At 38.7% G+C, this 21,696-nt stretch overlaps 2 protein-coding genes across 2 annotated transcripts; both read left to right on the top strand.

The window, feature by feature from the left end:
• Window positions 1-9,338: 9,338 nt before the first annotated feature.
• Window positions 9,339-10,867, top strand: LOC116161943 (sorbitol dehydrogenase-like). The gene is made up of 8 exons (XM_031475440.1): window positions 9,339-9,469; window positions 9,516-9,549; window positions 9,600-9,704; window positions 9,750-9,809; window positions 9,854-10,013; window positions 10,060-10,244; window positions 10,295-10,598; window positions 10,646-10,867. The coding sequence occupies exons 1-8, from the start codon at window positions 9,413-9,415 to the stop codon at window positions 10,797-10,799; spliced, it is 1,059 nt and encodes a 352-aa protein (XP_031331300.1). The 5' UTR covers window positions 9,339-9,412; the 3' UTR covers window positions 10,800-10,867.
• A 3,845-nt stretch (window positions 10,868-14,712) lies between these two features.
• LOC116161939 (sorbitol dehydrogenase-like) lies at window positions 14,713-16,241 on the top strand. Its single transcript, XM_031475437.1, has 8 exons — window positions 14,713-14,843; window positions 14,890-14,923; window positions 14,974-15,078; window positions 15,124-15,183; window positions 15,228-15,387; window positions 15,434-15,618; window positions 15,669-15,972; window positions 16,020-16,241. The coding sequence occupies exons 1-8, from the start codon at window positions 14,787-14,789 to the stop codon at window positions 16,171-16,173; spliced, it is 1,059 nt and encodes a 352-aa protein (XP_031331297.1). The 5' UTR covers window positions 14,713-14,786; the 3' UTR covers window positions 16,174-16,241.
• The last annotated feature ends 5,455 nt before the right edge of the window (window positions 16,242-21,696 follow it).

The following is a 21,696-nucleotide window of genomic DNA, read 5'->3' as shown; positions in this document are numbered from 1 at the left end:
ATGAAGTAAGCTCAAGGAAAAACCTTTTTATCTGGAGAACAGAATGGACGAGAAATGCTTCTGCTCCTAATTTGCGAAATATCTTTTCAAAAATCCCAATTTTCTGTCAAAGTTAGGAGAACATAATCCATGAAGAAGTGTTCTTCTAAGCTCACGAGAAATGACTTTCGCATCAGGAAAATAGAATGTACAAGGAGATGTTTCTGCCCCTAATTCGCGAAGTATCAGTTCAAAAATCCCAATTTTCTCTCAAAGTTAGGAGAACATAATCCATGAAGAAGTGTTTTTCTAAGCTCACGAGAAATGGCGTTTGCATCAGGAAAATAGAATGTACAAGGAGATGTTTCTGCCCCTAATTCGCGAAGTATCAGTTCAAAAATCCCAATTTTCTCTCAAAGTTAGGAGAACATAATCCATGAAGAAGTGTTCTTCTAAGCTCACGAGAAATGGCGTTTGCATCAGGAAAATAGAATGTACAAGGAGATGTTTCTGCCCCTAATTCGCGAAGTATCAGTTCAACAATCCCAATTTTCTTTCAAAGTTAGGAGAACATAATCCATGAAGAAGTGCCCTTCTAAGCTCACGAGAAATGACTTGCATCAGGAAAATATAGTTTACAAGGAGATGTTCCTGCTCCTAATTCGCGAAATACCTCTTCAAAAATCCCAATTTTCTCTCAAAGTTAGGAGAACATAATCCATGAAGAAGTGTTTTTCAAAGCTCACGAGAAATGACTTTCGCATCAGAAAATAGAATGTACAAGGAGATGTTTTTGCTCCTAATTCGCGAAATACCTATTCAAAAATCCCAATTTTCTCTCAAAGTTAGGAGAACATAATCCATGAAGAAGTGTTCTTCTAAGCTCACGAGAAATGACCTTTGCATCAGGAAAACAGAATGTACAAGGAGATGTTTCTGCTCCTAATTCGCGAAATACCTCTTCAAAAATCCCAATTTTCTCTCAAAGTTAGGAGAACAGAATCCATGAAGAAGTGTTTTTCTAAGTCAGGAAAATAGAATGTACAAGGAGATGTTTTGCTCCTAATTCGCGAAATATCTTCAAAAATCCCAATTTTCTCTCAAAGTTAGGAGAACATAATCCATGAAGAAGTGTTCTTCTAAGCTCACGAGAAATGACTTTGCATCAGGAAAATAGAATGTACAAGGAGATGTTTTTGCTCCTAATTCGCGAAATACCTATTCAAAAATCCCAATTTTCTCTCATAGTTAGGAGAACATAATCCATGAAGAAGTGTTCTTCTAAGCTCACGAGAAATAACTGTTGCATCAGGAAAATAGAATGTACAAGGAGATGTTTCTGCCCCTAATTCGCGAAGTATCAGTTCAAAAATCCCAATTTTCTCTCAAAGTTAGGAGAACATAATCCATGAAGAAGTGTTTTTCTAAGCTCACGAGAAATGGCGTTTGCATCAGGAAAATAGAATGTACAAGGAGATGTATCTGCCCCTAATTCGCGAAGTATCAGTTCAACAATCCCAATTTTCTTTCAAAGTTAGGAGAACATAATCCATGAAGAAGTGCCCTTCTAAGCTCACGAGAAATGACTTGCATCAGGAAAATATAGTTTACAAGGAGATGTTCCTGCTCCTAATTCGCGAAATACCTCTTCAAAAATCCCAATTTTCTCTCAAAGTTAGGAGAACATAATCCATGAAGAACTATTTTTCAAAGCTCACGAGAAATGACTTTCGCATCAGGAAAATAGAATGTACAAGGAGATGTTTTTGCTCCTAATTCGCGAAATACCTATTCAAAAATCCCAATTTTCTCTCAAAGTTAGGAGAACATAATCCATGAAGAAGTGTTCTTCTAAGCTCACGAGAAATGACCTTTGCTTCAGGAAAACAGAATGTACAAGGAGATGTTCCTGCTCCTAATTCGCGAAATACCTCTTCAAAAATCCCAATTTTCTCTCATAGTTAGGAGAACATAATCCATGAAGAAGTGTTCTTCTAGCTCACGAGAAATGACCTTTGCATCAGGAAAACAGGTACAAGGAGATGTTTCTGCTCCTAATTCGCGAAATACCTCTTCAAAAATCCCAATTTTCTCTCATAGTTAGGAGAACATAATCCATGAAGAAGTGTTCTTCTAAGCTCACGAGAAATGACCTTTGCATCAGGAAAACAGAATGTACAAGGAGATGTTTCTGCCCCTAATTCGCGAAGTATCAGTTCAAAAATCCCAATTTTCTCTCAAAGTTGGGAGAACATAATCCATGGAGAAGTGTTCTTCTAAGCTCACGAGAAATGACTTTCGCATCATGAAAATAGGATGTACAAGGAGATGTTTCTGCCCCTAATTCGCGAAGTATCGGTCCAAAAATCCCAATTTTCTCTCAAAGTTAGGAGAACATAATCCATGAAGAAGTGTTCTTCTAAGCTCACGAGAAATGGCTTTTGCATCAGGAACATAGAATTTACAAGGAGATGTTCCTGCTTCTAATTCGCGAAATACCTATTTAAAAATCCCAATTTTCTCTCAAAGTTGGGAGAACATAATCCATGGAGAAGTGTTCTTCTAAGCTCACGAGAAATGACTTTCGCATCATGAAAATAGAATGTACAAGGAGATGTTTTTGCTCCTAATTCGCGAAATACCTATTCAAAAATCCCAATTTTCTCTCAAAGTTAGGAGAACATAATCCATGAAGAAGTGTTCTTCTAAGCTCACGAGAAATAACTGTTGCATCAGGAAAATAGAATGTACAAGGAGATGTTTCTGCCCCTAATTCGCGAAGTATTAGTTCAAAAATCCCAATTTTCTCTCAAAGTTAGGAGAACATAATCCATGAAGAAGTGTTTTTCTAAGCTCACGAGAAATGACTTTCGCATCAGGAAAATAGAATGTACAAGGAGATGTTTCTGCCCCCAATTCGCGAAGTATCAGTTCAACAATCCCAATTTTCTTTCAAAGTTAGGAGAACATAATCCATGAAGAAGTGCCCTTCTAAGCTCACGAGAAATGACTTGCATCAGGAAAATATAGTTTACAAGGAGATGTTCCTGCTCCTAATTCGCGAAATACCTCTTCAAAAATCCCAATTTTCTCTCAAAGTTAGGAGAACATAATCCATGAAGAAGTGTTCTTCTAAGCTCACGAGAAATAACTGTTGCATCAGGAAAATAGAATGTACAAGGAGATGTTTCTGCCCCTAATTCGCGAAATACCTATTCAAAAATCCCAATTTTCTCTCATAGTTAGGAGATCATAATCCATGAAGAAGTGTTCTTCTAAGCTCACGAGAAATGACCTTTGCATCAGGAAAACAGAATGTACAAGGAGATGTTTCTGCCCCTAATTCGCGAAGTATCGGTCCAAAAATCCCAATTTTCTCTCAAAGTTAGGAGAACATAATCCATGAAGAAGTGTTCTTCTAAGCTCACGAGAAATGGCTTTGCATCAGGAACATAGAATGTACAAGGAGATGTTTCCTGCTTCTAATTCGCGAAATACCTATTCAAAAATCCCAATTTTCTCTCAAAGTTAGGAGAACATAATCCATGAAGAAGTGTTTTTCTAAACTCACGAGAAATGGCGTGTTGCATCAGGAAAATAGAATGTACAAGGAGATGTTTCTGCCCCTAATTCGCGAAGTATCAGTTCAAAAATCCCAATTTTCTCTCAAAGTTAGGAGAACATAATCCATGAAGAAGTGTTTTTCTAAGCTCACGAGAAATGACTTTCGCATCAGGAAAATAGAATGTACAAGGAGATGTTTCTGCCCCCAATTCGCGAAGTATCAGTTCAACAATCCCAATTTTCTTTCAAAGTTAGGAGAACATAATCCATGAAGAAGTGCCCTTCTAAGCTCACGAGAAATGACTTGCATCAGGAAAATATAGTTTACAAGGAGATGTTCCTGCTCCTAATTCGCGAAATACCTCTTCAAAAATCCCAATTTTCTCTCAAAGTTAGGAGAACATAATCCATGAAGAAGTGTTCTTCTAAGCTCACGAGAAATGGCTTTTGCATCAGGAAAATAGAATGTACAAGGAGATGTTTCTGCCCCTAATTCGCGAAATACCTATTCAAAAATCCCAATTTTCTCTCATAGTTAGGAGATCATAATCCATGAAGAAGTGTTCTTCTAAGCTCACGAGAAATGACCTTTGCATCAGGAAAACAGAATGTACAAGGAGATGTTTCTGCCCCTAATTCGCGAAGTATCGGTCCAAAAATCCCAATTTTCTCTCAAAGTTAGGAGAACATAATCCATGAAGAAGTGTTCTTCTGAGCTCACGAGAAATGGCTTTTGCATCAGGAACATAGAATTTACAAGGAATGTTCCTGCTTCTAATTCGCGAAATACCTATTTAAAAATCCCAATTTTCTCTCAAAGTTAGGAGAACATAATCCATGAAGAAGTGTTTTTCTAAACTCACGAGAAATGGCTTTGCATCAGGAAAATAGAATGTACAAGGAGATGTTTCTGCTCCTAATTCGCGAAATACCTATTCAAAAATCCCAATTTTCTCTCAAAGTTAGGAGAACATAATCCATGAAGAAGTGTTCTTCTAAGCTCACGAGAAGTGACCTTTGCATCAGGAAAACAGAATGTACAAGGAGATGTTTCTGCTCCTAATTCGCGAAATACCTCTTCAAAAATCCCAATTTTCTCTCAAAGTTAGGAGAACAGAATCCATGAAGAAGTGTTTTTCTAAGCTCACGAGAAATGACTTTCGCATCAGGAAAATAGAATGTACAAGGAGATGTTTTTGCCCCTAATTCGCGAAGTATCAGTTCAAAAATCCCAATTTTCTCTCAAAGTTAGGAGAACATAATCCATGAAGAAGTGTTCTTCTAAGCTCACGAGAAATAACTGTTGCATCAGGAAAATAGAATGTACAAGGCGATGTTTCTGCCCCCAATTCGCGAAGTATTAGTTCAAAAATCCCAATTTTCTCTCAAAGTTAGGAGAACATAATCCATGAAGAAGTGTTTTTCTAAACTCACGAGAAATGGCGTTTGCATCAGGAAAATAGAATGTATAAGGAGATGTTTCTGCCCCTAATTCGCGAAGTATCAGTTCAAAAATCCCAATTTTCTCTCAAAGTTAGGAGAACATAATCCATGAAGAAGTGTTTTTCTAAGCTCACGAGAAATGACTTTCGCATCAGGAAAATAGAATGTACAAGGAGATGTTTCTGCCCCCAATTCGCGAAGTATCAGTTCAAAAATCCCAATTTTCTCTCAAAGTTAGGAGAACATAATCCATGAAGAAGTGTTTTTCTAAGCTCACGAGAAATGGCGTTTGCATCAGGAAAATAGAATGTACAAGGAGATGTTTCTGCTTCTAATTCGCGAAATACCTATTTAAAAATCCCAATTTTCTCTCAAAGTTAGGAGAACATAATCCATGAAGAAGTGTTTTTCTAAGCTCACGAGAAATGGCGTTTGCATCAGGAAAATAGAATGTACAAGGAGATGTTTCTGCCCCTAATTCGCGAAGTATCAGTTCAACAATCCCAATTTTCTCTCAAAGTTGGGGGAACATAATCCATGGAGAAGTGTTCTTCTAAGCTCACGAGAAATGGCGTTTGCATCAGGAAAATAGAATGTACAAGGAGATGTTTCTGCTTCTAATTCGCGAAATACCTATTTAAAAATCCCAATTTTCTCTCAAAGTTAGGAGAACATAATCCATGAAGAAGTGTTTTTCTAAACTCACGAGAAATGGCGTTTGCATCAGGAAAATAGAATGTACAAGGAGATGTATCTGCCCCTAATTCGCGAAGTATCAGTTCAACAATCCCAATTTTCTTTCAAAGTTAGGAGAACATAATCCATGAAGAAGTGCCCTTCTAAGCTCACGAGAAATGACTTGCATCAGGAAAATATAGTTTACAAGGAGATGTTCCTGCTCCTAATTCGCGAAATACCTCTTCAAAAATCCCAATTATCTCTCACAGTTAGGAGAACATAATCCATGAAGAAGTGTTTTTCAAAGCTCACGAGAAATGACTTTCGCATCAGGAAAATAGAATGTACAAGGAGATGTTTTTGCTCCTAATTCGCGAAATACCTATTCAAAAATCCCAATTTTCTCTCATAGTTAGGAGAACATAATCCATGAAGAAGTGTTCTTCTAAGCTCACGAGAAATGACCTTTGCATCAGGAAAACAGAATGTACAAGGAGATGTTTCTGCTCCTAATTCGCGAAATACCTCTTCAAAAATCCCAATTTTCTCTCAAAGTTAGGAGAACAGAATCCATGAAGAAGTGTTTTTCTAAGCTCACGAGAAATGACTTTCGCATCAGGAAAATAGAATGTACAAGGAGATGTTTTTGCCCCTAATTCGCGAAGTATCAGTTCAAAAATCCCAATTTTCTCTCAAAGTTAGGAGAACATAATCCATGAAGAAGTGTTCTTCTAAGCTCACGAGAAATAACTTTGCATCAGGAAAATAGAATGTACAAGGAGATGTTTCTGCCCTAATTCGCGAAATACCTATTCAAAAATCCCAATTTTCTCTCAAAGTTAGGAGAACATTATCCATGAAGAAGTGTTCTTCTAAGCTCACGAGAAATAACTGTTGCATCAGGAAAATAGAATGTACAAGGAGATGTTTCTGCCCCTAATTCGCGAAGTATCAGTTCAAAAATCCCAATTTTCTCTCAAAGTTAGGAGAACATAATCCATGAAGAAGTGTTTTTCTAAGCTCACGAGAAATGGCGTTTGCATCAGGAAAATAGAATGTACAAGGAGATGTTTCTGCCCCTAATTCGCGAAGTATCAGNAAACCTTTTTCCCCTTGTGATAATCCACCCTGATGGTTAGGCAACACACATTTACATCCGAAACAAAAATATAATATGCTCTGTATATAACCAACGACCGTTTTGCGCAGATGCCGAATACTAGGGGATTTTGGTAACGAAGCTAGGGGAGAATGGAGAGAAGATGGCGACGAGGCCGACAGAAGACACACGCTTTCCCGGTTTTTTTTTTATTATTCTTGATTATTTTTGGTGGTGGTGTTTTGAAGATGTATTTACAGGTAGTAACCATTTTATTCTTTCTTGTACTAGATATTTAATCATTGAATTTCTTGCCACAATTTGATATTATTTACATTTTGCTGATTTTGCATAAACTACGATATATGAATCATGGCGTACTCCATGCCTTTGTTTTGAGTACCGTTATATAGTAATCGTGTTTGTAATACTGTACAGATGATTATGCCATTATTTTGTTTAAATAAGTATTTACTTCTGTTATTCATGAGGAGTTGATTATCGGTGTGATGTTGCTCTGTTCGATTGACCCGTAACTATTCCGTGAGGGAAGTACCTAATACAGTTTGATTGTTCGCTGTATCTGTTACTTTCTTATTCGTGGCGCATTAGCTATACGACGGGGGGCTCTTTTATTTGATGTTTCGATGTTTGTGTGTGCGAGTGGGTAATTCTGTCTCCGTGGAGTAGGTACCTAATGCAGTTAGATCTTTCGCTGTATCTGTTGCCTACTCGTCTCGTGCGGATTGTAGTTCTTAACATCTTAGCAATACGAGTGGGGGCCCTCTCATTTACATTTCCTCTATTTAAAATATGTTCTGTTTGAGCGATAATCGATTTTCACCTGAATACTTGCTATTGACCAATGGCATTCTCACATGTACTTTTCGTGTTAAATTAAATTATGTTAACGGAAGGCTGGAGTAGAGCCACACCATTTACATGTTTCCTATGTACATGCAATTTGTTTATTTGACGAGTTGTGTTATTTCTATTGATCGTACAGGTATTTTGATGTGTTTTTGTACTGAATTGATTTATCATGTTTTCCACTGCATTTATGATGTCTTGTGTATTTTGTTTTTATGAACTTGTTTAATTGCATTTGATTTGATTATCTGATTTTTATCATACCATTTGAGATGTTTTATTTATGTGTATTTTCTCTTGCATTTTATTGCTGTAGGTGATTTATTTCATGTATTTGTGTGGCCTATGCCAGGGTTTTAGTCCCGTAGAAGGTTTCCCTGGCATGGTCTTGTGTGTGCGTTAATATATTTATTTGATCTTGTCATTTCTTACGCACAAAAGTTCTGTCTTTTATTTAATTCCCTTCCCGATTATGTCTCACGGCCCAACACATAAAAGAACCGATTACACAACGTAGGAGTCCATTCGTGCCACCCATATCGAGCCGACTGTCATCCAAATTCAAAAGTGCCGCGAGACTACCATCGTTTCGACTTGAAAGGTAGGTGGCTCTGCTTGTAGTTTTTGCCAGAGTTGTTTTTCGTAAGTATAGGGTAAGTCAACGTTTTCCGTGTCGGCTTGATAGACCCCCCTAGGAACATTACAAGCTGCTTTCCCTTTTAACAGGCTCTTTAATTGCTGCTCAATTTCAAGTCCCTTGATATTTCGTCCTTTTCTATCCACTCCCCTTCCATCTTTTTTTAACCTAACCTCTTTCTCCTGCTTTCCATGTGGTACCTTAATCAAGTTCTGTTTCCAGTCCTCTATTTGTATTTCTCTCCCAATTAATTATGTTTAGTCCTTTTTCCTCTGTTTATCATCTTCCCAAAGTTCTTCTTTCTTTCTTTCTTTCATTTTGTCCTTATCACATTTTCTTTTGTACTTTTTTCCGCTCTCTCAACTCGTTCTCCTTTATCCTTCCCCCTCTTTCTTTTTCCATCATTTTTCTGTATCTGTTTCTCTCTTCTGTACACTTTCGATCTCACCACTTCTTTCTTCCATGTTATTTTCTAATACTCTCATGTTTGTACTCTCCTATTTCTTCTTCGTTGGTTCCTCTACTCGCTTTTTATAGTCTCCACAGTGTTTCTATGTTTCTATTCTTGTTCCTGCCTTAAAATCCTTTTGTTTCTTTCAATATCTTTGCGTTTACTAGGATGTAATCCCCTCCTCCCTTTCAGTTACCATATTTCCTGTTTTATTTTGTAACTCTTTCACTCCTTCTTTGTTGTATGTATCACCCTGATTCTCTTCCCCTCCACTTTCAATAGTCTTTCCTGTATACCTGTCTCCCCTTTCTTCCAAATGTAGGTATCGGTTTCTTCCGGTCCTTTTTTTCTCTCCACGATTCCGCCCTTAGAGAGTACCTATTTAAAGTAAAAGATATTCAGTAAACATCTGTAGCTTCCCAAAGAATCGCTGAAGAGCTTCTGGAGGACCTTTAGTGGGGGGTGTCTCTAAACAAATGCTTGAAGAATTTCTAGTGACCAAAAACATTTCAATGTGCTCTGATGGAAATTATACGTAAAAAAATATGTTTGTTCTTAAATTTAGGACATATGTAAAGAATCTTGAAATGTTATCAAATATGTAATGACATTGATTAAAAAAAGGACAAAGTTCACACGAATTTGGCAAGTGTATCTATTTACGGTAATCAAATTCGGAGCGTGAGCAGGAATGGATCTTGGTGACAACTTATCCGTCGTATTTCGCGGGGTGCACGATTTGCGATTGGTAAGTGTTGGTGGTATGTGGCCTTTTGTTAACCATTAACTTCCAGGAGAAATGTCCCATTCCCGTACCAAGGGATGACGGTAGGTCTATCGCGATTTGGCACAGGTACTCACTGATCTTGACGTTGCAGAGGTTTTGCTGAAGGTGGACTCCGTTGGTATTTGCGGATCGGACCTGCACTTGATGAAGAACGGTTTTCTTGGGTTTTGGGAAATTAAGCCACCGCTAGTCATAGGTGCGTGCGTTGGTTGATTTCCAGTTTTGAATTTGTAGTTTATAGGTCACGAAGCTGCAGGTACTGTTTTGGAAGTGGGGAGGAATGTTACTGATCTCAAAGAAGGTAGTATTCATCTGCTTGGTAAAGTTTCACCAAGGTCAATTTAGGTGATCGGGTCGTGATCGACACCTTGCCAAGGTGCGAAAAGTGTACGTGTTGCCGAGAAGGTCGCCATAACATTTGCACCCACCCCACCCTTGGCGTTGACACCCAAGTAAATGGTTGCATGACACGTTATTACACTCACCCTGCCAAACTTTGCTACAGGTAGCCTACTCGAAACGTTTCGCTAATTTCATCCACTGCTATTCAGGTTACCTACCGCAATGTCATTAGAAGAAGCAGCTGTGGTTGAACCTTTGGCAATTGGGCTGTATGCTTGCAGACGGGGTAACGTTCGACAAGGCTCCGTTGTTCTAGTCATAGGCGCCGGATCTGTTGGATTACTTACGCTGGCGATGTCTAAGGCTTGTGGAGCTACCAAAGTCATCGTTACAGGTCACTGCGCTCTTGTAAGTGCTGAGAGTCATTGAGTAGATATTCCACAGACGTCTCCCAATGGAGGTTGGACAAGGCCAAAGAGCTTGGGGCGGATTTCACTCTGAAAGTTGAACCTAATGATCCAGAAGATCTGATTGTCCGAAGAATTACGTCTCTCCTAGACGACCGGCCTACCGTCAGTTTTGACTGTGCAGGATTCCAGTCCACGGCACGCGTCGCTGTTAAAGCGACGGCGAGTGGCGGTACCGTCGTGCTCGTCGGAATAAGCGGAAAGGTCGACATGGACCTTCCGGTCCGAGACATTCTCACCCGAGAGATCGACATCCGGGGATGTTACGCGAACGTCAACGAGTAAATATCATCAAGTTCGTACTGCGTAATTCGATTTTCATTTGCAGCTTTCAAACTGCAATAGAAATGATTGCGGCGGGAAAGATCAACGTTAAGACGCTAATCACCCATCACTACCAAATCGATGATGCATTGAAAGCGTTTAATGTGCTAAAGGACGGTACTGGAAACGCAATTAAGGTTTTAATACACCCCAATTAAAATCTAAACTGACGCGATCCATGAAAGATGGGCTGTAACATTTACGTCAATAAAATGAGTAGAATTAACGTGTTTACCTGATCGTGAGCGCCGAACGCGATTCGAAACGTCGCCCAGTCAAGGGCTAGTATGAGAAAACTGACCTAAAGTTCTTGTAAAAAGCTTTCACTATTGCTAGCTCTTCAAGTCATAACCTCGGTTGATCTGAAAGAAATTTCAATGTCTATAGTCTGTGGTAATATACCCCTGCGGTTAGGCAACACACCTTACATCAGAAAAAATAGTACTGTGAAAAAAGTACAAAACACTCAAAGTGTAATTACAGTTAGTAGTCTTTTTATTCTTTCTTGTACTAAGCATCAATCTTTAAATTTCGTGTCGCAGTTTATCAATAGATTTTTGTTTTTTATTGAAGCATGGCGTGCTCCAAGCTTTGTTTGTAACGGGAGTCTTGAATTTTCATTAGATTTTTATGGATAGGGGTAGTGCATCTTTTCCCGTGTAGGGACGAGTAGCAGAATAGCTTCTTCGTAAAGGATACCGATTCTTGGTTCATTGAGCACCCCTAACCCAAAGATTTCTGGTCTTACATTAGATATATGGCCTCAGAATTGTCACTAAATATTTTGGGCTAGACTGTACAACTGGGGGGTCTGGGGAACGCCGAATTTTCGTTCGCCAAGCATCCCTACCCCACAAATTTCTGGTATTACGTTAGGTGGCCCTTTCTTCGGAATTATTAAAAAAGCGTCAATGTCACTAAATGTTTTGAGGAAGAATGTACCGGGTGAGCCAATAAGACTGTTCCTCGGCCATATCTCGAGAACCGTTCGTCATATGACTTAGGGGTAAAAAAATTTATTGGGTAAATCGGTCATGAAGAATCGCCGGAAAATATTTTCCAGTTCTAAAAATGACCAACAGAGGGCGTAACTGCCATTTTAAATTTTAAAATTGCATTTTCTTTAAATTTCGCATAATAAACTAAACATTCTTTTTTCACATTTTTAAAGAGAACCAGTTTATCCATCATTTTCGTAAAAACAAAAACTCAGTTTGTAATGATCTTAGCCTCCTACTATCTTGGCGGGCTAAAGCCAACTTCAAGTCACACCGGAATATTTGACCATATTCTGTAGTAGCGGGAATGCCAAACTAACCTGGCTGTTATTTGAATATTCTCGCTTACATTTCCCGCGAGAATCTGTCACTCGGGGGCCACTCCGAGTGCACTAAGATGGTGATCGTCATGTAGGACACCTACGTTGTGTAATAACTGGGTTCTCCGCAGGCAGTGAGGGCGTTTTATGGGTAAGGAACACCAAAAGCAATAGCTGATTAAGATTATATTGAAGTTAATACCAATACTGCGCCCCTGCAGAGGGTCTTAAGTGGTTCTACACTACTCCGGCATTTACCTTACGAATTAGGAAAACTGCAGGAAAACCTAATTCGGAGTAGTAGTAGAGATATTAAATATACCTCGCCGGGCGGTAGGATTACCCAGGCTCAGTGGGGTGCCTGTAAACGTGGGCTAAAGTTGTTGGATTCGGAACGAGTGAAAATGTTAGTGTTAGGTTCACCAAGGCCCGTATAAACTTGAATAACTCGATCCCTTCTAAACAAGCACACTTCCCTCTTGATTACTCACAGCCCCAAATAAGCAAACATAATGAAATGCAATGAAATAATCGAGAGTGACTAAAAAGCACAATACACAAATATGTACAGCACAGAGACAACCCTACCGACAATGAAACATGATTGCCAATACCAACAAAGAGTACAAGTGATTGAATCCAGTAAGTACATAAGTTAAGGGTTACAATCTGCATTAAGGTATAACAAATATTGCAAGATAAGCCGTACTTTACACTTTAGCCGGTTACAAGAAGAAGACCATGAACACACATGTTAAATCGTTTTTATTGACTAACCCAAGCCACGCTGTAATTTGATCTACCACCCCTAAAAACCACCCGAAAATCGCCCATTCCCTGCATTTCACGCATTTCTAGGAAAAAACTGGACTGTAGGTGTTTGAAATGGTAAACACATGTGTTCTTCCGAGAATTCCATCCGTCTCATCTTCGCCCTCTTTCTCTTTTCTGTAATCCCACCAGATTTCGGTTGGCAGCTCGTGTAACTAACATGATGTATAGGGTGCTTCGTATCGACAATCATATTCACAGGGCGTTGCTAAGGTTGAGGCATCTCAAGTTATATCAAAAACAAAGATGGCGTGGGGCGTTCAATTGTTTTTGCAATAACCTGCTTTAACTTCTTAACCGTTTGACCGATTTTAACAAATTTGGTATGGTTGAAAAGAGCATTCCTTGGGCAATGAGAATCAAAATATAGTTAATTTAGTTGAATCCTTCTCCGCCAGGGGGCTAGTTTTGACACTATGACCCAAAATCCTAAAAAAATCAAATAAATGGAATGATATGACTTTTTCTTTATGAAAAAGTAGCCAAATAACATCCAAAGAGGCCAGTGAAAACGTTTTTCAAAATCTCGTTCCTAACCTCAAATATTGGGAAAATGAGATTAATTAATTAATTAATAAAAATGCTTAAACTTGTATCTTAAATTTACTTTTTACGTATTTCCGGTATTTGTCGATGGCGCGAAAGAAAAGCACCCTACACTTTTAGGTAGGCCTTGGAAAATTAAACAAATGAAACACGATGCATTATAAAATAATAACAGCCGTAATTTGTAAATTATTCTGCTGTGTTTACATTCAGAAAGTGCAGTTTTTTGAATTTGTAATCTTTTCTAAAATGCCGATTTCTAACCAAGAAGCATTTAATATGCTGGCGGCGATGGTTCGTGGTCGATTCGGATAACGCAAATAGAAGATGTGGGCAGCGATGGTCGCATTTTGAAAATACTCAAAATATATCGCCAGCATATTAAATGCTTCTTGGTTAGAAATCGGCATTTTAGAAAAGATNGTCCCTTGATATTTCGTCCATTTCTATCCACTCCCCTTCCATCTTTTTTTAACCTAACCTCTTTCTCCTGCTTTCCATGTGGTACCTTAATCAAGTTCTGTTTCCAGTCCTCTATTTGTATTTCTCTCCCAATTAATTATGTTTAGTCCTTTTTCCTCTGTTTATCATCTTCCCAAAGTTCTTCTTTCTTTCTTTCTTTCATTTTGTCCTTATCACATTTTCTTTTGTACTTTTTTCCGCTCTCTCAACTCGTTCTCCTTTATCCTTCCCCCTCTTTCTTTTTCCATCATTTTTCTGTATCTGTTTCTCTCTTCTGTACACTTTCGATCTCACCACTTCTTTCTTCCATGTTATTTTCTAATACTCTCATGTTTGTACTCTCCTATTTCTTCTTCGTTGGTTCCTCTACTCGCTTTTTATAGTCTCCACAGTGTTTCTATGTTTCTATTCTTGTTCCTGCCTTAAAATCCTTTTGTTTCTTTCAATATCTTTGCGTTTACTAGGATGTAATCCCCTCCTCCCTTTCAGTTACCATATTTCCTGTTTTATTTTGTAACTCTTTCACTCCTTCTTTGTTGTATGTATCACCCTGATTCTCTTCCCCTCCACTTTCAATAGTCTTTCCTGTATACCTGTCTCCCCTTTCTTCCAAATGTAGGTATCGGTTTCTTCCGGTCCTTTTTTTCTCTCCACGATTCCGCCCTTAGAGAGTACCTATTTAAAGTAAAAGATATTCAGTAAACATCTGTAGCTTCCCAAAGAATCGCTGAAGAGCTTCTGGAGGACCTTTAGTGGGGGGTGTCTCTAAACAAATGCTTGAAGAATTTCTAGTGACCAAAAACATTTCAATGTGCTCTGATGGAAATTATACGTAAAAAAATATGTTTGTTCTTAAATTTAGGACATATGTAAAGAATCTTGAAATGTTATCAAATATGTAATGACATTGATTAAAAAAAGGACAAAGTTCACACGAATTTGGCAAGTGTATCTATTTACGGTAATCAAATTCGGAGCGTGAGCAGGAATGGATCTTGGTGACAACTTATCCGTCGTATTTCGCGGGGTGCACGATTTGCGATTGGTAAGTGTTGGTGGTATGTGGCCCTTTGTTAACCATTAACTTCCAGGAGAAATGTCCCATTCCCGTACCAAGGGATGACGGTAGGTCTATCGCGATTTGGCACAGGTACTCACTGATCTTGACGTTGCAGAGGTTTTGCTGAAGGTGGACTCCGTTGGTATTTGCGGATCGGACCTGCACTTGATGAAGAACGGTTTTCTTGGGTTTTGGGAAATTAAGCCACCGCTAGTCATAGGTGCGTGCGTTGGTTGATTTCCAGTTTTGAATTTGTAGTTTATAGGTCACGAAGCTGCAGGTACTGTTTTGGAAGTGGGGAGGAATGTTACTGATCTCAAAGAAGGTAGTATTCATCCGCTTGGTAAAGTTTCACCAAGGTCAATTTAGGTGATCGGGTCGTGATCGACACCTTGCCAAGGTGCGAAAAGTGTACGTGTTGCCGAGAAGGTCGCCATAACATTTGCACCCACCCCACCCTTGGCGTTGACACCCAAGTAAATGGTTGCATGACACGTTATTACACTCACCCTGCCAAACTTTGCTACAGGTAGCCTACTCGAAACGTTTCGCTAATTTCATCCACTGCTATTCAGGTTACCTACCGCAATGTCATTAGAAGAAGCAGCTGTGGTTGAACCTTTGGCAATTGGGCTGTATGCTTGCAGACGGGGTAACGTTCGACAAGGCTCCGTTGTTCTAGTCATAGGCGCCGGATCTGTTGGATTACTTACGCTGGCGATGTCTAAGGCTTGTGGAGCTACCAAAGTCATCGTTACAGGTCACTGCGCTCTTGTAAGTGCTGAGAGTCATTGAGTAGATATTCCACAGACGTCTCCCAATGGAGGTTGGACAAGGCCAAAGAGCTTGGGGCGGATTTCACTCTGAAAGTTGAACCTAATGATCCAGAAGATCTGATTGTCCGAAGAATTACGTCTCTCCTAGACGACCGGCCTACCGTCAGTTTTGACTGTGCAGGATTCCAGTCCACGGCACGCGTCGCTGTTAAAGCGACGGCGAGTGGCGGTACCGTCGTGCTCGTCGGAATAAGCGGAAAGGTCGACATGGACCTTCCGGTCCGAGACATTCTCACCCGAGAGATCGACATCCGGGGATGTTACGCGAACGTCAACGAGTAAATATCATCAAGTTCGTACTGCGTAATTCGATTTTCATTTGCAGCTTTCAAACTGCAATAGAAATGATTGCGGCGGGAAAGATCAACGTTAAGACGCTAATCACCCATCACTACCAAATCGATGATGCATTGAAAGCGTTTAATGTGCTAAAGGACGGTACTGGAAACGCAATTAAGGTTTTAATACACCCCAATTAAAATCTAAACTGACGCGATCCATGAAAGATGGGCTGTAACATTTACGTCAATAAAATGAGTAGAATTAACGTGTTTACCTGATCGTGAGCGCCGAACGCGATTCGAAACGTCGCCCAGTCAAGGGCTAGTATGAGAAAACTGACCTAAAGTTCTTGTAAAAAGCTTTCACTATTGCTAGCTCTTCAAGTCATAACCTCGGTTGATCTGAAAGAAATTTCAATGTCTATAGTCTGTGGTAATATACCCCTGCGGTTAGGCAACACACCTTACATCAGAAAAAATAGTACTGTGAAAAAAGTACAAAACACTCAAAGTGTAATTACAGTTAGTAGTCTTTTTATTCTTTCTTGTACTAAGCATCAATCTTTAAATTTCGTGTCGCAGTTTATCAATAGATTTTTGTTTTTTATTGAAGCATGGCGTGCTCCAAGCTTTGTTTGTAACGGGAGTCTTGAATTTTCATTAGATTTTTATGGATAGGGGTAGTGCATCTTTTCCCGTGTAGGGACGAGTAGCAGAATAGCTTCTTCGTAAAGGATACCGATTCTTGGTTCATTGAGCACCCCTAACCCAAAGATTTCTGGTCTTACATTAGATATATGGCCTCAGAATTGTCACTAAATATTTTGGGCTAGACTGTACAACTGGGGGGTCTGGGGAACGCCGAATTTTCGTTCGCCAAGCATCCCTACCCCACAAATTTCTGGTATTACGTTAGGTGGCCCTTTCTTCGGAATTATTAAAAAAGCGTCAATGTCACTAAATGTTTTGAGGAAGAATGTACCGGGTGAGCCAATAAGACTGTTCCTCGGCCATATCTCGAGAACCGTTCGTCATATGACTTAGGGGTAAAAAAATTTATTGGGTAAATCGGTCATGAAGAATCGCCGGAAAATATTTTCCAGTTCTAAAAATGACCAACAGAGGGCGTAACTGCCATTTTAAATTTTAAAATTGCATTTTCTTTAAATTTCGCATAATAAACTAAACATTCTTTTTTCACATTTTTAAAGAGAACCAGTTTATCCATCATTTTCGTAAAAACAAAAACTCAGTTTGTAATGATCTTAGCCTCCTACTATCTTGGCGGGCTAAAGCCAACTTCAAGTCACACCGGAATATTTGACCATATTCTGTAGTAGCGGGAATGCCAAACTAACCTGGCTGTTATTTGAATATTCTCGCTTACATTTCCCGCGAGAATCTGTCACTCGGGGGCCACTCCGAGTGCACTAAGATGGTGATCGTCATGTAGGACACCTACGTTGTGTAATAACTGGGTTCTCCGCAGGCAGTGAGGGCGTTTTATGGGTAAGGAACACCAAAAGCAATAGCTGATTAAGATTATATTGAAGTTAATACCAATACTGCGCCCCTGCAGAGGGTCTTAAGTGGTTCTACACTACTCCGGCATTTACCTTACGAATTAGGAAAACTGCAGGAAAACCTAATTCGGAGTAGTAGTAGAGATATTAAATATACCTCGCCGGGCGGTAGGATTACCCAGGCTCAGTGGGGTGCCTGTAAACGTGGGCTAAAGTTGTTGGATTCGGAACGAGTGAAAATGTTAGTGTTAGGTTCACCAAGGCCCGTATAAACTTGAATAACTCGATCCCTTCTAAACAAGCACACTTCCCTCTTGATTACTCACAGCCCCAAATAAGCAAACATAATGAAATGCAATGAAATAATCGAGAGTGACTAAAAAGCACAATACACAAATATGTACAGCACAGAGACAACCCTACCGACAATGAAACATGATTGCCAATACCAACAAAGAGTACAAGTGATTGAATCCAGTAAGTACATAAGTTAAGGGTTACAATCTGCATTAAGGTATAACAAATATTGCAAGATAAGCCGTACTTTACACTTTAGCCGGTTACAAGAAGAAGACCATGAACACACATGTTAAATCGTTTTTATTGACTAACCCAAGCCACGCTGTAATTTGATCTACCACCCCTAAAAACCACCCGAAAATCGCCCATTCCCTGCATTTCACGCATTTCTAGGAAAAAACTGGACTGTAGGTGTTTGAAATGGTAAACACATGTGTTCTTCCGAGAATTCCATCCGTCTCATCTTCGCCCTCTTTCTCTTTTCTGTAATCCCACCAGATTTCGGTTGGCAGCTCGTGTAACTAACATGATGTATAGGGTGCTTCGTATCGACAATCATATTCACAGGGCGTTGCTAAGGTTGAGGCATCTCAAGTTATATCAAAAACAAAGATGGCGTGGGGCGTTCAATTGTTTTTGCAATAACCTGCTTTAACTTCTTAACCGTTTGACCGATTTTAACAAATTTGGTATGGTTGAAAAGATCATTCCTTGGGCAAAGAGAATCAACAAAAATATAGTTAATTTAGTTGACTCCTTCTCCACCAGGGGGCTAGTTTTGACGCTATGATCCAAAATCCTAAAAAAATCAAAAAAATCTAATGGAATGATATGACCTATTCTTTATGAAAAAGTAGCAAAATAACATCCAACGAGGCCAGTGAAAACTGTTTTTGAAAATCTCGTGAACAAACCTTTTGTTACTGCTTTAATTCGAAATGCTGGGTTCCGAAGACGAATAATTTATTACAATTTTAATAGATTATTATTAATGGAAAATCAAATAACCGGCTCTTAAGCATTTCGAAAGGGCTGCTTTTTGCCTTTCGGTACCTATGTTAAATTATATTTCCTCATTATTTGTGGGGACGCGCCCCATGCACATCCGGCAGCAAACTAAAACGTGCTGCATCCTCATTGGTCTAGACGGTCAACCGATGAGAACGTAGCGTCCTTGGTCGCAAACGTTTAAAAGCGGAGATCAGAGCCTGCTTCGACGGCACTTCGGCTGCATATTGTAAATATATTCCAAAAAAGGAAACAGTCACCTACTAACCCTGTTATGGCATTTAAACCTCCCTTCCTCTTCCTTTTCATCTACCATATTTTCCATTTTATTTTTTAACTCTGTCATTACTTCTCTGTTGTATATAGTTATTACACTCATGCTCTTCCCCTCGACTTCCACTTGTTTTTCTTGTATACCTTTCGCCTCTTTCACTTCCTCCCACCCTCCCTTATCTCTTTTCTTACCCCTGTTAATATGCCTCTTTTTGCTCTGCCCTTTATGATGTCCCTATTCGCAAATTGATCTTCCCTATCTATTCACTCGGTATCAATTTTACATTCTCTCAGTTTTACTACTCAAGATTCTACAACATAAAATCGTCTTGCAAACTCCCAAAATTAAAGGTCTTTGTTTGCAACGTCACCGCCTTCCAGAACATCATCTTCATATGTTACTTGCTAGGGGGAAACAAGTACCACTTTTGGTTTTTCACCAAAAATTAATTAAAAAAATTAATTCACGTTAATTCAAATCAAATCACATTAATTCAAATTAATTCACGTCAATTCAAATTAATTCACATTAATTCTCGGGTTCAAGGGTTTATTTTATAATTATTGTTACAAAGCACATATGGTTTTCTGTGTTAGTAAATATTCCTTAAACCTCAAGCGACTAATGCAGATGAATATAAGAAATTGCGCATGCGTAACCCAACATTTGTGTTTGCGCAATCCCAATTTTTTTATATCTCAAGTTATTTAAATGAAATTTTGTATGTAGGGACCTCGAATAACAGTAACATTAATACAACAGCAAAATATGATATACCTACAGGACGGGTGCCCGAGGCATTGTTTTAATGTTTTAATACTTTTGAACAATAAACATGCTTAATTAAGCGGTAATTAACCCTTTAATTTAACCACGCGCTTATTCTTGCACATGGTATAGTGGGAGGGCACTTACTTACGCCTATAAAGTGGGTTCATAGTGTTAGTGTTTCTTAGAAGTGATATAGAAATGCAAACAAATTCAAATTAATTAAAATTAATTCACGTTAATTCGAATTATTTCACGTTAATTCAAATTAATTCACATTTTATTAACGTTAATTCAAATTCATTCACGTTAATTCCAATTAATTCACGTTAATTCAAATTAATTCACGTTAATTCACATTAATTCACGTTAATTCAAATTAATTCACATTAATTAAGGTTAATTCAAATTAATTCACATTAATTCACGTTAATTCAAATTAATTCACATTAATTAAGGTTAATTCAAATTAATTCACGTTAATTCAAATTAATTAATTCACGTTAATTCAAATTAATTCACATTAATTCACGTTAATTCAAATTAATTCACATTAATTCAGGTTAATGCAAATTAATTCACGTTAATTCAAATTAATTCAAAGGGGTGTATACCAAAAATTCAAAGTTGTGTCCTCCTATGTTACTTGTCTCTATTTTTATTTCGTTTTACTCCTTTCTTCTGTTGTTCGTCTCTGTCTCTTTCTTCGTCCTTCCCCGCTCTTTCGTCTCTTTCACTGGTACTTCTTCCTCATTTTCCTCTCCATCTTCTACCATTAATTTCCTATATCCCCATCTTATTTTTCGCGTATTTTTTAAAAATTAAAAAAAGTGCTATTGTTTGCGTTTTGTCGGTCCGTCTGTGGATCCACTTCTTCGGTTTTAAATTACTTTTAGGGGAATGGGCCTAGAGTCCTAGAATTGTTTGCAATATGTAGCCTATACCTTGAAGGTGTGCCAAACGGTCTTCAAATTTCGATATCTCACCCCATGAATTATTTCCTAAGATGCGGTTTTGAATGTGAAACGTGAATAACTTTTGCATGCGACAACCAGAATTTCCATATGCATGCGTACAAACCATAATTTTCCTGCGCGACTCCTTTCCGATTTCAGTAGGTGGGTAGGTGGCCGGTGGAAAGAGGGGGGGGGGGATGGGTGTAATCCTTCATGGTACTCTAATGAAAGGTCTTAACTAAAGGAATTAATTTCTAGCAACTATGATCCTCCTGCTCGACTTGTTATCGTGATCGGGTACATTCCTTTATACCTCAAGAACAGATTGTCGGAGTGGTACTCACAAGGGGCGATTGGGACGTCTGAAAAAATATAACTATTGCTGATGTCAAACCCGTTTTCGAGGTATTCGCTCTTAAAGTTTTGACATCACCAATAGACCTATTTCGTCCAGACGTCTCAATTGCCCTGTGTGAGTACCTCCGACAATCTGTTCTTGAGATATAAGGAATTATTTATATCCCATCACGATAAGGGGCCGAGGAGGAAAATGATGGTAGAAATTAATTTCTTTCATAGAGACCTTTCATTAGAGTAGGTACCATGCAGGATAGGCGGACGGACGGACAAAACGCAAACAATAGCACATATTTTTCAAAAATACGCTAAAAATCAATAGGATTACAGTGCAAACTTTTATGGAGTGAAGCTCTCCTTGTGGTCATCTAACCAAGTTTTCCAATTTTGGTACCTATTAACCTCAAAAATTTGTATCAATAAATATGGTGGTTTGCTCGTAACTTTTAAAATACAAGGATACAAAAGCTTAGAGTTCAATGTGCACATCCGTCACCTAATTCGTTGTGAAGGAGGATTGTATCATAACCAATTG

Source organism: Photinus pyralis, unplaced genomic scaffold (genome assembly GCF_008802855.1).
Source record: "Photinus pyralis isolate 1611_PpyrPB1 unplaced genomic scaffold, Ppyr1.3 Ppyr1.4_LG10, whole genome shotgun sequence".
In the NCBI taxonomy this organism is placed as follows: domain Eukaryota; kingdom Metazoa; phylum Arthropoda; class Insecta; order Coleoptera; family Lampyridae; genus Photinus; species Photinus pyralis.
This window is presented reverse-complemented; position numbering and strand designations above follow the sequence as displayed.